Here is a 15,167-nt window from a genome sequence, read left to right on the forward strand (position 1 = left end):
CCCCTGTGCGGTGCATTGGGCAGCACAGACTGTACTACTCAGGCTGGGAGCTGGTGAGCCAGAGAGAACCACAGCATCAGTCAGTGTCTGGCAGCCCTGCTAATAAAGTCTCCTTTACACTGAGAGGAGGATGACCTAGTGGCTAGAGCACTGGACTGGGACTCAGGAGCCCTAGGCTCTATTCCAGGCTCAGCCACTGGGCACGTCACTTCCCCTATCTGTGCCTCAATTTCCCCATCTGTAAAATGTGGGTAGTGATCCTGACCTCGTTTTGAGACCTACTGAGGATCTGAGCTAGTTATGAATTATTACTGCCATTCATTCCAGCCAAGTCCTGTCGGTCTCTCTCTACCATGAGGGATGCAGGCCAAGGAGACAGCACCCCTGCCTCCCAGCCTCAAACAGCTAGGGTAGCTTTAGCTGGATGTTGCATTTAGGCAGTGACGGCTCATGCAGGGAACACCATAACACAGGCAAGAGCTGTTCGTGATCAAATGTAAATTTATTTACTTTTTTAAATTAAAAATAAATCAAAGTTAAAAAAAAAAAAAGACACAAGCCAATACCCTCACTTGGTGAAACAATGACATTTCCCCTGTCTACAGAGCTCTGGGGAGTTTCAGGGGCATCTCAGGGCTGCAATGGCAACCCTGCCCGGGCAGCATGCTCCATACCCACTACCTAGAAAAATCACAGACATCAAGACCTAGATAAGGAGAAGACAAATATGAACTTCCTCCCAGCTCCGTCTGTTCACCAAGGGGTAATGGCCAAGTGCAGTCTTACATCAGGAGAGTGGGTCATGGGGCATCAAGCTGGTGAGTGCTGAGTGGGTCTAAGAGATGTGCAGCCCCTAGAACACCAGGAAGGATGGTGGGGGTGGAAGTGTGCACCTGGACCAGCCAGATGCTGCTAGAGCAAGGAGTTTAGCTTCCTTCACGGACAAGAATCCCCCATTCTGACTAACAAGGGCTGTCACCCATTATCCTTCAACAAGGGGAGAGGACATTTGTCAAGTGGATTTAGTATAGCCCTTGGGCCCTGTTTATCCTCAGAGCGGGCACAACATGGGTAGGCTTCTCCCACCCCTCTGCCCCGGGAAGATCACCACTGATTCAGTCCTTAGCTTCTCTACTGAGGCTTCCAAGCAGGGAGCCTGATTGGTGTGATGGTATTTCTGTGATCCAGAGATCTGTTCACTGGGAACGGGGCCCAAGACCCTAATCCCCCTTTCCTACCAAGGCCACCAAACGGCTGTCATACAGCTACAGCTGTTGGTCATGCCTGACTTGGGTGGATCACACCCAAACCCACATCACACCAGTAAAAACAGGCCACCCTGATTTCTGTGACAAATGCAGACATTCAGGGACTGGCTGGTAAGAATAAATACACACAAGGACTCCTGATCCAGTCACATTTAAAACAACATACATGAAAACTCAACAAGCCCTGAGTAAACAGCCTATTAAACACACACACACACACACACTAAAATCATATCCCCAGCAGAAGTGGGCAGCTATACCCACTGGTCCCATAACCAAACGAGAAGCCCCCAGCAAGGATCAGACAAGGTCAGTGCTAAGATTCGTGGCCCAGGAGTCACTGATCTCTATTTAACAAAATATGTCACCCAACCTAAAGTTTCCAAGAGCCCCAGCCCTGCAAACCAACCACAGGGAGTATCAGAGCCCGGGCTTTGGGTTGGGCTTTGGGCTTTTTGTGCTTAGAACAAACAAGTAGGTGGAAACTCCAGTCGCAAAGGTTAACACTTCAAAGCAAACAGAGGTTTCGATTCCTCCCAGGTCTTAGCAAACAGGGAATCACACAAGACAGGGCTTGCAGGCAACTCCTTCCGTACACAGGCACCCGCCCCTCAGGAAGGGATTAACAAGAGAAGCGATCCATGCTCCGCTGGGCTCTTACTCTGCACTGAGTTCAGAGTGCTCATGCGTCCCGGTGCTCTGCCGCAGACCCAGGTTTCAGTCCCAGCCTTGTCACCCATCCCACCTAGTGCACTGAGGTCAGTGCCCACATGTCCTGCTCTGCTTTGCTTCCACATCCCATCCCTAATTCTGTGGTTGGCAAAGATGAGGACCCTGCCAAGTCTGTCCCTGTTGGTTTGACTTACATCCCTTGTTAATCCTGGTGTCAACAAAGCTTGGGAGCGCTGCAGATTCCGGTGCCATAGGTTTAGTGTATTGCTACACAGGAGACTCAAGATCAGGCCCATCTGCTCACTCTCTTTGGGGTTGGCAGGTCCTGGGAGCGCTGCAGAGTCCAGCCTCAGTTAGTGTCCGATATGCCACACGGCCGACCCAGGTGAGCGCCCGAGCCCTGATCTTTCACTCCCTGTCCTGGCTGGAGCAATTCAGAGGGGTAGTTCTTACATTCCCTGGCCTCCCTCAATAAAGATTTTAACAATTAAAAAATTCCCCCTAAGAAAGATGAAAACAAGACAGGCTAGTGAGGTAGGAAACACAGTCCTGGACATTCCTTTAAGGCTCTGCTATCATTGGTGAGAATCCCGCCAGGAAACGAAATCTGACCGAAACAGGAAATGACATCAGGAGGAGGAACTGGGGTTGGTGGTTGTGGACTCGGAGAGGAGGGGAGCAGAGGAAGGCTTGATGGCGGCTTCTCTCAAGTGCATCGGTGGTGCAGGAGACAGTTACCTCCTGGACAGGGCGAAGCAAGCTCAGATCCTCCAGGAGGGATGCGTCAGCTAGCTGATGAATGGGCTGGCAGCTCTCCCAGGAAGTGCTATTAGGAAAAGCTCCACCCAAAAGGGAAATGATTCACAGCAGAGCCAGAGGGCAGGCTGTGATTAGCAGGTCCAGGGAAGGCAGGGGGAGCGGGAGGTCGGCGTGTGGGACACGAGGAGGATCACGAGGGAAAAAGCTCACCACCAAGATCAGGAGTGTCTGGAGAAATTGAAGGAACAAGGGAGAAATCAATTCACATCTGAGGGCAGGCCAGCAGGGTAATATTAAACATAATCAAGGATATCTAAACACTAACAGATCCTGGGCCCAGATAGCTAGAGATGGGGAAACGACCTCTGCAGATGGGCCAATGACCCCGCTGTGGGGCTCAGAAACAGCCAGCATACGCACCCATGTTGCATGATGTTGTCTCCAAAACCACTACCTTGCTCCCCAGAGTCTCAGCTTTCATTTAAAATAAAAAGCGATTCTCTTGTGATTTCCTTTGCAAGCAGAACAGCTAAATCGTGACCCAAGTGTATGTGAATGGAGGGAGCCTGGAACAACTCACAGAAATTAAATGGCCATTTTGTTAGCTGTGTGTGTCACGGCTCATCTGAGAATGGGGAGGGTCACAGATTGGCACAGTTCCCCGATTTTGGTGCCACAGGTGGGTGGTGTTTGGGAAATGTCACATTTGCCTCTCCCCCAATCAGCCCAAGCACCTTGGTCAAGCCCAGGGGGACCCCAGCCCAGGAGGGGCCAAGCAACATCACACTCCTATTTTGATTATCTGCACAATCTGAGGGGGTCTGGTTTTGGTGACTCATAGGGATGGAGCTTGGAAGAGTCCTGCCTTCTTTTCCCTCTTCCCCAGGCAAGGAATGGAGAGCAGACCAGAATTAACCCTTCAGATCCCTTTGTGAACAGCAGCCTACCCTTCACTCTCTGAGTCTGCAGAGATCCGGAGAGATGCGAGCGAGCCCTGTAAGAACAGCACAGGCGCCTGCTTTGCAGCAGACTCTAGCAGCTGCCTTCACTTGGCCGTATCCACAGAACTATCCTCCCCGCTCTAGAACCTTGAGAAATCATGCTTTCCCCACCCCCAGCTTTCCAAGTCATGCTCCTTACACCGTCCCCTCTTCTGCAAACACCTTCTCGCCTGCCACATCCCCAATGCTGAGGCAAGAGTTAAAAATGTAAGAGATTGAATGCAAAGCTCAGCTGCAAAGCACAGAACCCAAAGCTAGAGCCAAGAATCTATAGCCCAGAGGTTAGAACCCAAAGTACAGCACATAGTCTAGAACCCAAAACCATAACCAAGAGCTCACAGCACAGAACCCAAAGCCAGAATCCCCATAGCTCAGAACACAAGGCACAGTGTCCAGAGTCTAGAACCCAAAGCCAGTAGCAAGAACCTAGAGCACAGAACCCAATGCATAGACAAGGTTGCGGATACAGCACCCAGGATAGATCCAACTGACATTAGTGGAAATACATTTTATTTCTGGCCCACGGCAGGGTTGGTCTCCAGGTATGAGGAGCAAAACCCCACCCAATATCCAAGGCACCCACCAATACACACCCAACTCCGAGAGGTTTTGCACAACTCTCCTGGACAGCAAGCAACAATAAGTTCAAGTCACACCACCACCTTTGCTTGACTGTCACTCCACTGAGCCAGCACCCCAGGAATCCCCCACATTCCCCACACTACTTACAGTTTGGAGCCAGCAACCCTGGGGGCTAGCTTTACTTGAGCCCTACGGAAAGTCCAATAATCAGAGCTACTATTGCGAGCAAGACAACCACTACCACAATGATAATTATCATTTTCTGGAGGAGGGGACAAAAAAAACAAAAACAAAAGGATAAACCATAAACAGCAATGCAACAGCAAATGAGAAACAACAGATATGGCTCCCCCTGCACATGTCCCTTTAAGAGACAGCTATTTCAGAGCTGCAGAGCACTGATTTCAGCCACCCCTTTAAGGCAGCATAGCAATTTTTGAACACCTCAAAAATATTCCCCACCAGAATCTTTCATACAAAAATCAGACCATCTGCATTTCTAGGCTTCTTAAATTTGTCTCCCCTTTTAATTTAATCCTGTCCCAGCCTTCTCCAGCAAGAGATGCTGCAGGGAATGGCATAAAGGTACTGGGAGCACACAGCTACTCCAATCCTAGCATCCCTCAATTGGGGGTACTATTGGGAATGGTGAGCAGAGAGGTACTCCCAGCCTCTCCTAGCATGGGGGTGCTGTAGATAGCCAGGCAGGAGTGCTGGCTGTGGGGGGAGCTCCCTGCTACTCCAGTCCCAGCCTCTCCCAGCAGGGGGCACTGAAGGGGGAGCTCAAGTTACTCCAGCATTGACTCCTGCCAGCAGGGGGTGCTATAGGTATAGTGTAGAGGTGTGGGCTGCGGGGAAGTTCCCAGCCGCCCCACACCCCCAAAGGCACTTTAGGGAAGAGTGCAGGAGCTCTGGGGACCAAGCCTGGCTCATAACCACATTTATCAAGACGTACAGAGAAGGAAGGGCCAGGGAGGAGCCCAGAGCTAGCAAAGTGAAGCAGGGAGACAGCCCAAGCAGTTACCTCGGAGAGGGATGCAGCATGGCACGTCATACGTGGAGGGACTCAGTGTCCGGGCTGTGGGGGACAAGTGAGGGAGGAGGAGAAGGCTGTGAAAGAAGAGCACAGGAAGCTGGAGCAAGGGATGGGGAAATATTACTGAGAAACCAAGGGGTCACCAGGGCCCCTGGATTTGCTCTGGACCTTTGCCAGCCAGACTCATTGGCCCAGGTGCTCAAAAAGTATTCAGGTGGCTTACTCCCCTGGAAATCATAATACCTTTGAGAGCCATTGGTCCTTTCCCAACAGGGAGGGGGCTGGGACAGGGATAAGGTGGAGGGATGGAGACCAGCAAGGTCAGAGAGGGGTGGGATGGAGGAGGATGACTGGAGAGGACTGAGAAGATTTTGGGAGGTGGATGGGAGGGTCTGAGGGGGTGGAATGGGAAAAGGACTTTGATTGGTGGGTGGGGGCTGGATGCAGTGGGGCTTTGGTTGATGGGATGGGTCATGGTGGGATGGGTCATGGTTTGATGGGTGACAGAAGAGTGAGATAGGAACCTTTGATTGACATGCACAGGGACTGGACAGGGAGCTGTGATTGGTGGTGTTGAGGTGATGGGATGGGACTTTGGTTGGTGGGATGGGTCATGACTGGATGGTTCTGAGAAGGGTGAGATGGGGGCTTTGACTCGTGAGTGGAGGTTGGATGGGGGACTGTGATTGGTGGTATGGGAGACTAGATGGGGTGGGGTTTTGGTTGGTGGGATGATTCAAGATTGGATGGCATCTGAGAAGGGTGAGACGGGACCATTGATTAGCAGGAGGTGGAGACTGGATGGGGCTGTGATTGGTCGTTCTCACCCTTCTGGCCTCGCTCTGGTATTTCACAGCCTTTTTGGTATCAGCCACAGCCCGTTCCACAAAGCCCACCGACTGGTCCATGTTGGTCTCTATGCGGTCGATCATGGCTCCCTTGCGGAGGAAGAGAAAGATGGCGGGAGCAGCAGAGAGCGGCAGAAGTGGCAGGGAGCAGAAGAGAGCAAAAGAGCCAGCGAGGCGGCCTGGGCACAGATTGGGGCTTGGGGGACTCACCTTGTGCGCCTTTTTCTTGTATACCAGAGCCTTTTTGGTCTCATCGCGCGCTTTCTCTATGTGGTCTACCGCATGCATCATGTTCAGCTCTATGTTATCTAGGACCCCACCCTGTCAGGGGAGCAGAAAGAGAGGAAACTCAAACACCTAAAACACCCACTGACCAGGGGTGCCTCAGAGTCATGCACGGTATGTCTACACTGCACAGTTAGCCTGGACTGTCACCCAGGTTTAGCCCAACCCCTCCTACCAGCCATGCACAGAACTCCCAGACCCGGATTTGGAGGGGTGTTAAGCCTGGGCTAGCTGACTCAGCTGGGGGAAGTATGTTAGAGCCCAGCTCTGGTTTAACTCAGGCTGCAACCTACCCCACTGGGCAGAGAGACTGCCAGGAAAAAAAGTTACTCGTGTGCTGATAGTCCTCCAATGCCCTTCCCACAATGCCCCATGAAGGACAAACAAGATCTCCCGCAAATGACTGGGAAAGAATCCTAGAATGTCCCAGCACGAAGGCCCAGGGGTATGTCTCCAAGCACACACAGATGAGTATGGACACAGTGGGGACACACTAATTCGGTAAGGCTTTGCAGTGGGGATGCTCATGCAGGGGCTCAGACCCGGGTGCCAATCACCAGGGTTACCTGTGCAGTGAAGATACAATGCAGCCCATCCATGAGACCCCAGCAGCACCTCCCACCATGCACATGCTCCTCCCATCATGAGATCCCAGCCCTGCCCTTGGAGACCTCCCCCTCTGCTCAGGTGAGCAAGGCAGTCATTCCCACCGCCCCCGCTCTTCTCCTGGGCACAGAGGGGTTGATATTGGGTTGTAGGGCTTCAGGGTCAATCCACCGCCTCTCCCTGGGTCTGATGACAGGAATGGGGCATACTCACCGTTCCCCGACTCACACGCCGCCTCCTCGGCATTGCATTGAGGGTAGAAAACAGAAAGGGGGCCTCAGAGAGAGAGACACTGATGCCTAAGTTGCAGTGAGAGAGGTGGCTGCACTCCACAATGCACGGGCATCAGGAGAGTGAAATGGGGGCTTTCCCCCAGGGACACACAGAGCAGGGATTGGGCCCTGGCTGCAGGAGCTCTGTGGGGTCGGAGGAAAGCCAGGCACTGAGCACTGGTACAGGACAACAGACCTCTGGGTCTCCATGCCATCAGCCATGTCGCCAAGATCGCAAACTCACTCCCACCCAGCTCCCGCATCCGAGGTACCACCATCAGAAAATCACTGGCTGCTAGAAGGCACCGGTGTTCAGTTGCTTAGTTACCCATTCTAATTCCCAGTTTGGCTGCTCAGTCCCTCCATTTCCCCCATCCCTGCATTGCTTGGTTACATGGTTTTCACCCTGCCTGTCTTGTACAATCCAATTTTTTTCCTACTTCCAGGTTATATGGTGGTCATGCTGTCTCCTCCCATGGTTACTCAGTTACCAAGGCTTACCCCACTTTCCCCTCCTGTTATACAGCTGTCACCTTCATCCCGGTTGCTCAGTTACCCTGTTCCCTGCCCCTGGTTGCTTGGTTAGCCTACCCTTATCCCTTGAGAGCCCCACCCTCTAGTTGCTTGGTTACCCTGTTCCCTGCCCCAGGTTACATGGTTATTCTGTTCCCTGACCCTGGTTGCTAGGTTACCCCTTCCTGTCCCAGTTGCTCAGTCACTCAGTCCTTAACCCTCCAGAGCACCCCACCCCCTCATTGGTTGTTCTGCCCAGTTACCTGGTTTTCCACCAGCATGGCGATGTCCACAAACATGTCGTGAAGCTCCTTGATGCTGCTCTCAAGTCGCACAATGTCCTTGTGCCGCCCCTCAATCTCACTCAGCGCCTGCTTCGAGATCTGTGAATCCATGATCTGGAACAGAGCCGGCAGTGTCGGTTACCATCCCGCACAAGCCCAGATAATGCTAAGGAGCTGTGAGTTAACACTCTGCCATTCCCACTGCTCAGAGTCACCCTCCTCCCCACCACCCTGCTCCTGACACCCACTCTCACTACCCATCCCCCCAAATTCCCACTGCTCACCCCCCATCCCAGTGTCTCCCCCTAGATTTCCCATTCTATAATTTCTTTGAGATCTATTGATGAAGGCGCTGTGTAAGAGATAGGTACTATTATACCATCATATGCTCCAAGGTCCCTCCTCTTTATGCACCTCCATTCCCCGATCTCCTCCCAGTCCCCACTGCATCCTCACCCCAGATGTGAATATTGAGGGGTTTCCACTCTCTAGCATCTCCTCCAGCTCCTCATCTGTCGTATTCTTCCCAGCTTTATCACAAGAGAAAGAGAGGAGAGATCAGAACAAATCCCTGGGCATGAATGGCAGAAACAGCAGAGCTTGGCGAGGGGTAGGGGGAGGCAAAAGATTCACTTTGGCTGCTCTTGGGAACAGGTGTGTTTGTGTGAACCCCTCTGGCCTCCAAACTGAGACATGTCTTCCAAGCCCAGATTCTAAATCTCCCTTACATTCAGCAGAGGCACAGCTGGGGGATAGGTAGGAATCCCACAACTGCCCAGCCCACACTTCCCAGCAGGGGGCACTGAGACACCCTGGGTGGGAGGAGATCATGGGGAGGATTATGGTTAAGGCTCTCCCAAATTCACAATCCATTTTTGTAAATTTCACAGTCACAGCATTTTTTAAAATCTTGAATTTCTCGGTGTCAGATATTTAAATCTTAAATTTCAGTGTTGTAACAAAACAAATATGTAGTTAAAAACAGCAAAATATAAAGCCCAAGATGACACCCCCTCCCTAAAAATTAACCAACTCCCCTGCGCGCGCGCGCACACACACACACTTACTTCTGCACTGCTACAGTGCTGCCTTCAGAGCTGGTAGCCCAGCTGCCACTCTCTGGCAGTCCAGCTCTGAAGGCAGCACAGAAGTAAGGGTGGCAATACTGTGACCTCCTCCCCCAACAGTCTTGCAACCCCCTTTTGGGTCAGAACCCCCAGTCTGAGAAACACTGTATAGTATAGGGAAAAGTACACAAAAGATCAGATTTCACGATCCATGACATGCGTTTCACAGCCGTGAATTTGCTAGGGCCCTAATTATGGTCTCTGCAGTAACCCAAGCACAAGTGGGGTAGTTTCCATTCCTGTGGGCAATTAATCCAACCACCCCTTGGTCTGGGGAGGAGGGTCAGGCCCTGGCCACATGCTGCCTGTGGGCCATGTCCCCTGAGCGGGGAGGGTACATACTGATCTCGAGCTGCCGCTGGATCCGCCCTTTGCTACGTTCCCGGAAGTCGACCTGTGCCTCATTGTACTTGGTCATCACATCGACAAACTTCCGGGAGAGGACAGAATGCTGGGGGGAGGGAAAGGGGGAGACAAGCAGTTCACTGTATGATCTATTTTGTGGTAATGTGGGTTCACGGGCACTGCCTCTCCAGCTGGGATAGCCATCTGCCCCATCTGCTTGGGGAGCTCTCTCCATATCCTCTCTCCTCCTTATCCTCCCCTTTCCTCAAACACAGCCTGGATGGTTCTGACAGGAGCACCCACTGCAGCATTGGGGAAATGCTGTCACTTGTCTGTGCCTCAGTTTACCCATCTGTATGAAAGGGGTAATAATGCTCCGGATAGTGCTTTTATAGCACTTAAGGTCTGAAGGAATTATCTAGTTCAACCTGTATAACAGGCCAGAAAATTTCAGCCAATGAATCCTCCATGAAGCCCAGAACTTCTGGGTGAGCTAGAGCAGACAGTTTGGAAGAACATCTGGTCTTGACTTTGAAAAACAGACTCCCAGAAGTGTAGGGCTGAAGAATTCACCTCAGCCCTAGATAAAGTCATTCTAATGGTTAATTACCTCCTAATACAGAATTTGTCTCTTATTTCTGGTCTAAATTTGCGCAAAAAATCAACTTCCAGACATTGGATCAAGTTCTGCCTTTGTCTGTTGGACTGAGGAGCCCACCACTCAGAGATCCTCAGATGAAGCCAAAGATCCATGTACTGCTCTTTTTGTTCTCTGTAACGTATCATCTCCCCACACAGGACTGAGGTACAGTCTGCCATCCCCTCCCAACCCAGGCTCTCTATGGGTGCAGTCCGCTCCCTCTGGGACCCATTCTGGCTAGGGGCAGGTTGAAACAGGGATTGCAGTGTGGGAATGAGGGAGTGCTCTGCTCACCTGGGATTTCCGTATCCGCAGATCCGCTGACGACTGGACCTCATCCTGCTCGATGCTCCGCTCCATGCCTGGGGACACGGACATGTGGGGTGAAATAATGGGGGGGCTGGACCAGATCGAGAAATCTGTCTCACGTCTCAGCTTCCCTACCCCACAAACTTCGAGTTCTCTTCTTTCCTTAAGAAAGGGGCTCAATCCCTTACTGCCCCCCACCCCTCCATAGCCAAGGATTCGGCCTTCTGAAACCCCTTCCTATCCAGACACTAGGTGGCACCAGATGCAGCCACGCCCACTCTGCATGGCACTCTGTCCCCGCTAGTGGTGTCTGAGCCACAGAGGTTGATAAGCCTGCTACAGGCTGGACTAACAGTGGTGGATCTTTTAAAGCAAGCAGTAGAGACCTGTGCGTTAAGATCCAAAGGTCCCAGCATCCAGCCAGTGCCCCACTAGGGGGAGAAAAGCTCCTGGCAAGGAAGGGTCATTTCCAAGAAGCAGTCCCAGTGAGGTGCAGGGAGGAAAGGGCAGTCCTGAGGAGGAGGAAAGATGAGCAACGGATGGGCATTGACAGGGGACAGTCGGCCCTAGGAAGGGCTCTACAGTAAGGGACGGCTCCAAATCAGCCAGCCCAGGGAGGGATCAGTCTCTTACTCTTAAGCTTGTTTCGGACGCTGTTGGCTATTTTCTTGATCTCTGCCGTGAGCTGCTCCAGGTCATCTTTTGTCTCTGCAAAAGCACAAGCAATTAAACCCAGTCAGCAGTAGTTGAGGACCCTGGCCAGTAAGGTTACCGGGAGAGCACCTGCTGCCGCCACCCCCCCCCCCTCAGCAGATCCACCCTCTGCCCCCCAGCTGGACTGACCCATCCCAGGCAGGTGACCTGTTCACTCTTGTTCAGGCCCAGGAGGAGGCTCAGACTTACTTTGCTCAGGGATGGGGGCGGACAGGATGATACTGTACAGCTTTTTTGCCCCCTCCACATTCTCTGCAATTTTCTCGATATTTTGTCGGGTTTCTTCAATCTAAACCGCAAGAGATCGCTATTAGCTGTATTACAGTAGCACTGAACTGTGATCAAGGCCGTAGGGTGCTAGGGGCTGTACAGACATTTAGAGACAGTCCCTGCCCCAAAACGTGTCTCAGTCTAAATAGGCAAGACAGACAAAGGGTGGGAGGGGAAACTGAGGTACAGAGAGGGGACAAGATTTGCCCAAGGTCACCAAGCTAGCCAGTGGCCGATCTGGGAGAAGCACTCAGATCTGTGCCCTATCCACTGAACCACAGCCAGGGGCGGCTCTAGGAATCCTGCCGCCCCAAGCAGGGCGGCGCGCCGCGGGGCGTGCTCTGGCGGTCGCCAGTCCCGCGGGACCTCCTGCAGACGTGCCTGCGGAGGTTCCGGTGGTTCCGCGGCTCCGGTGGAGCATCCGCAGTCATGCCTGCGGGAGGTCCACCCGAGCCGCGGTACCAGCGGACCCTCCACAGTCATGCCTGCGGCAGGTCCACCTGCCCTGCGGCTCCGGTGGACCTCCCGCAGGCATGACTGCGGAAGGTCCGCCGGAGCCACCTGCCGCCCTGCCGGCAAAAGGCCGCTCCAAGCGCGCGCTTGGCGCGCTGGGGTCTGGAGCCGGTCCTGACCACAGCTGTTCACTAAAGGAGAGGGGATCTCTAGCCCCAAGAGCTCCCCAGGAAAAGGAGATCTGGCCGACCACCTTGCTCCCTCCCCCCAGAGAAGGGACACATGGACAACGTAAATGAGACAGAGGCCTGTTCCAGGGCCATGCCTCCTCCTCACCTCGGAGAAGAACTCGTCCATGAACCCCGTGTTCTCGATAGCAATCTCCACATCGTCAGCATCATCATCCTGGTCCTGCTTCTGTAAGGGAGGGCAAGGCCAGTGAGAGGGTTAGGGGACCTTCCCAGAGCCAGCACATCCACACCGGGCTTCCCGGCACAGAGGAGGAACCCCTCACAGCCTACCCCCGGGGTGCAAAAGGCCATCTCACCAGTGCCCCAATTTGCACTTCTTACTCCCTGGAGCCTCCATGCCAGTGCAGCACCGTTGGGAAGCCAGGCATGTGACTCCGGGACTCACCCTCACTCAGAACAATGAGGAGGGTGGGTCCTGCCCTGGAAAAGATTGAGATCCACCAAACTAATCTAAGTGAAGGATCATCCTTCCTGGAGATGCTTCTCTCTCTTCCTCCTGCGGTGACCACTACAGGTACTCAAACATCAGGGGGCTTTTCAGTAACATTTGTAACGGGGCTGGGTTCCAGACTGACCCCCTGGAGATAGCCATCTTTGGTTCCTCCCCACAACTGGCACATCATGAGCAGCAGCCCTGCAGACTTCCCCCACACCATTCACCACCAGCGTGCCTCAGCCCAGATCTAGAGGGACCTGCTATGGGGAAGTGGCGAGCTCAGCCTCCACAGCCTATCACTTTGTGGGATCTCTGCTGAGACCGATGACAAGGGGGCCAGCTAGTGCCAGTGGAGGCCACGGGTTTGGTACTTTGCCCTCTAGGGACAAGATCCAACTCATCTCATACAGGGCTACTAAAAATACCAGCCATCAGAAGGCGACTCAGTGCCAGGCACATGGGGGTAATCTAGAGTAACTGCACTGACTTCATTAGAGTTGCTCCTGATTTACCCTGGTGGGACTGCGATCCGAATCCGAGCCCAGCAGCCCCAGCCACACTTGCGAACCCAGGAGTCCAGGGGCTTTGTGGAAACTGTTGCTGCTGCTAATGAGGACATGGTGAAGAGGCACCAGGAATTTGGGGTGGGAAGGTAAAGAGAGAGTGTGTGTGGGGGGGGAAGTAGGAGACTTATTGTGGGTAGCTAGTAAAAAGGCAGGGTTCATAGTGGAGGGGTCTGGCCCCTATTTTAAATTTCTCCTGGGGGGGAGGGGAAGTGGTCCTCACCACACACCCCTCCCAATCAGAGCAGAAATAGGATTATTTTATAGTTAAGACACTGTTCGCTCCCAGCCCACAGCAATGACGCAGCAGCACTTGACATCATCACAGCTTCAGTTAAACCAGGGGTGAGCAAATTTTTTGGCCCGCGGGCCACATCGGGGCGTGAAACTGTATGGAGGGCAAGGTAGGGAACGCTGTGCCCCCCAAGCAGCCTGGCCCCCGCCCCCTAGCTGCCCCCTCCCATTTTCCACCCCCTGACTGCCCATCTCAGAACCCGCCACCCATCCAACCTCCCCTGTTCCCTGTCCTCTGACTGCCCCGACCCCTATCCAAGCACACTGGCCTTATGATACTCTCTGAAGGTCAACAAACTCAGGCTGTTTTGGGTAAGCAAATGTCCAGTGTCAAAAATCTTCTGCTGAAAAGGTCTGGCTTTCCTATGTCCTGCTGCTTCCATAGCTGGCCATGCGGCTTCCAATCACATTTCCACCAGGGAAAATCCAGGGTAACGCCAATGAAATCAATGCAGTTATTCCAAACTCACTCTCATGTTAGTGAGGACAGAATCTAGCTCTTCCACTCAGATCCATTGGCCTATTACGCCCACTGTGCACTAGTGCAAACAGCTACGCAACATGCACCAATGCCTGATGTGGGGCAATGCATGATGGGATAACCCACCCCACTCCAGGACCTGCCTCAAGTACCCCTTACATGCATATCTAGGTACCATCAGCAGAAACAGCCCTCTGATCTCAGCTGCTGACACAACGCATCAGCAGAGGAGCTCTCTCACTCACCCAGGATCCACAGCATACAGGGTTGGAGATCAAAGTCAACCCCTTGAATTGCACCTGGAGGCAAGTCAAAAGCTAGCATCTTCTACACAGGGCAGGGGATACACCCTGTACCATCTGCATTGCTCATTAAATGAGCAGCTGCCTTCTGCCCTAGCTGAAGCTCACACATGGCTTCCAAAGACAGCCCCAGGTTGTGCTCAGTGCAGTGATCAGACAGAGGTTCCCAAGCAGGGAAGCAGGGAGCTCCACATCAGAGAGGGCAGTTTGCAGAGTCCTAGCCAAAAGCAGAGGTTGAAGGTACTCCTGCCACCCGAGACTCCATAGGATGTGGATCTCACTTGCAGAACAGTGCAGTTCTCTAGATGGTTCCTTTCACCAGCTTCACTTTCATCTTGCCCAGACTAAGCGTTAGCCATCTCAGCCAGGCACCGGGAAGTTAGAGCCAACATGATTTGAGTCTGCTGAGATGCAGAAGAGAGGGTCATCAGCATAATGACAGCACAGCAACCTAAGAAATGTAGTAGTCCTTCCTAGCAGCCTTCCTCAATGTGTGGAGCAAGAGGAACCACACGAGGGAGTCTTAGAATCACCCTCCAAGATCTCCCCAAGAGGATGAAACAGAGCCGTCAAAACAACTTCACCAATGCTGGCTGCAGTCTGTGTGGGAGGGAAGACCCCTTCATGGTCAATGGCATCAAGGAAGCAGACAGCTCCACAGAGATCAACGTGAAACTAGGGAAATACAACCTAGATGGAGCTACTATAATGTGGGTGCATAACTGGTTGAAAAACCATTCCCAGAGAGTAATTATCAGTGGTTCGGTCAAGCTGGAAGGACATATCAAGTGGGGTCCTGCAGGGATAAGTTCTGGGTCCGGTTCTGTTCAATATTTTCATCAATGATTTAGATAAT

General features: G+C 52.8%; 1 protein-coding gene across 9 annotated transcripts in view; it reads right to left on the minus strand.

Annotated features, from left to right (window-relative positions):
* Positions 1-15,167, minus strand: part of STX3 (syntaxin 3) — a 35,444-nt gene that overhangs the window by 6,260 nt on the left and 14,017 nt on the right. For 2 of the 9 annotated variants that reach the window (XM_039517945.1, XM_039517944.1), the window contains 9 exons: positions 12,321-12,401; positions 11,451-11,550; positions 11,181-11,255; positions 10,533-10,600; positions 9,596-9,704; positions 8,583-8,656; positions 8,106-8,240; positions 6,377-6,487; positions 5,429-6,256 (listed from right to left, as the gene is read on the minus strand). In XM_039517945.1, the coding sequence (XP_039373879.1) occupies positions 5,930-6,256; positions 6,377-6,487; positions 8,106-8,240; positions 8,583-8,656; positions 9,596-9,704; positions 10,533-10,600; positions 11,181-11,255; positions 11,451-11,550; positions 12,321-12,401 (1,080 nt within the window). In that variant the 3' untranslated portion in view covers positions 5,429-5,929. Of the gene's footprint in view, positions 1-483; positions 2,928-4,429; positions 4,545-5,306; positions 5,393-5,428; positions 6,257-6,376; positions 6,488-8,105; positions 8,241-8,582; positions 8,657-9,595; positions 9,705-10,532; positions 10,601-11,180; positions 11,256-11,450; positions 11,551-12,320; positions 12,402-15,167 lie in introns of those variants that run through there. The other 7 variants (XM_039517948.1, XM_039517951.1, XM_039517949.1 and 4 more) reach the window with 7 other exon arrangements.

This window comes from Mauremys reevesii, unplaced genomic scaffold (genome assembly GCF_016161935.1).
Source record: "Mauremys reevesii isolate NIE-2019 unplaced genomic scaffold, ASM1616193v1 Contig2, whole genome shotgun sequence".
In the NCBI taxonomy this organism is placed as follows: Eukaryota; Metazoa; Chordata; order Testudines; family Geoemydidae; genus Mauremys; species Mauremys reevesii.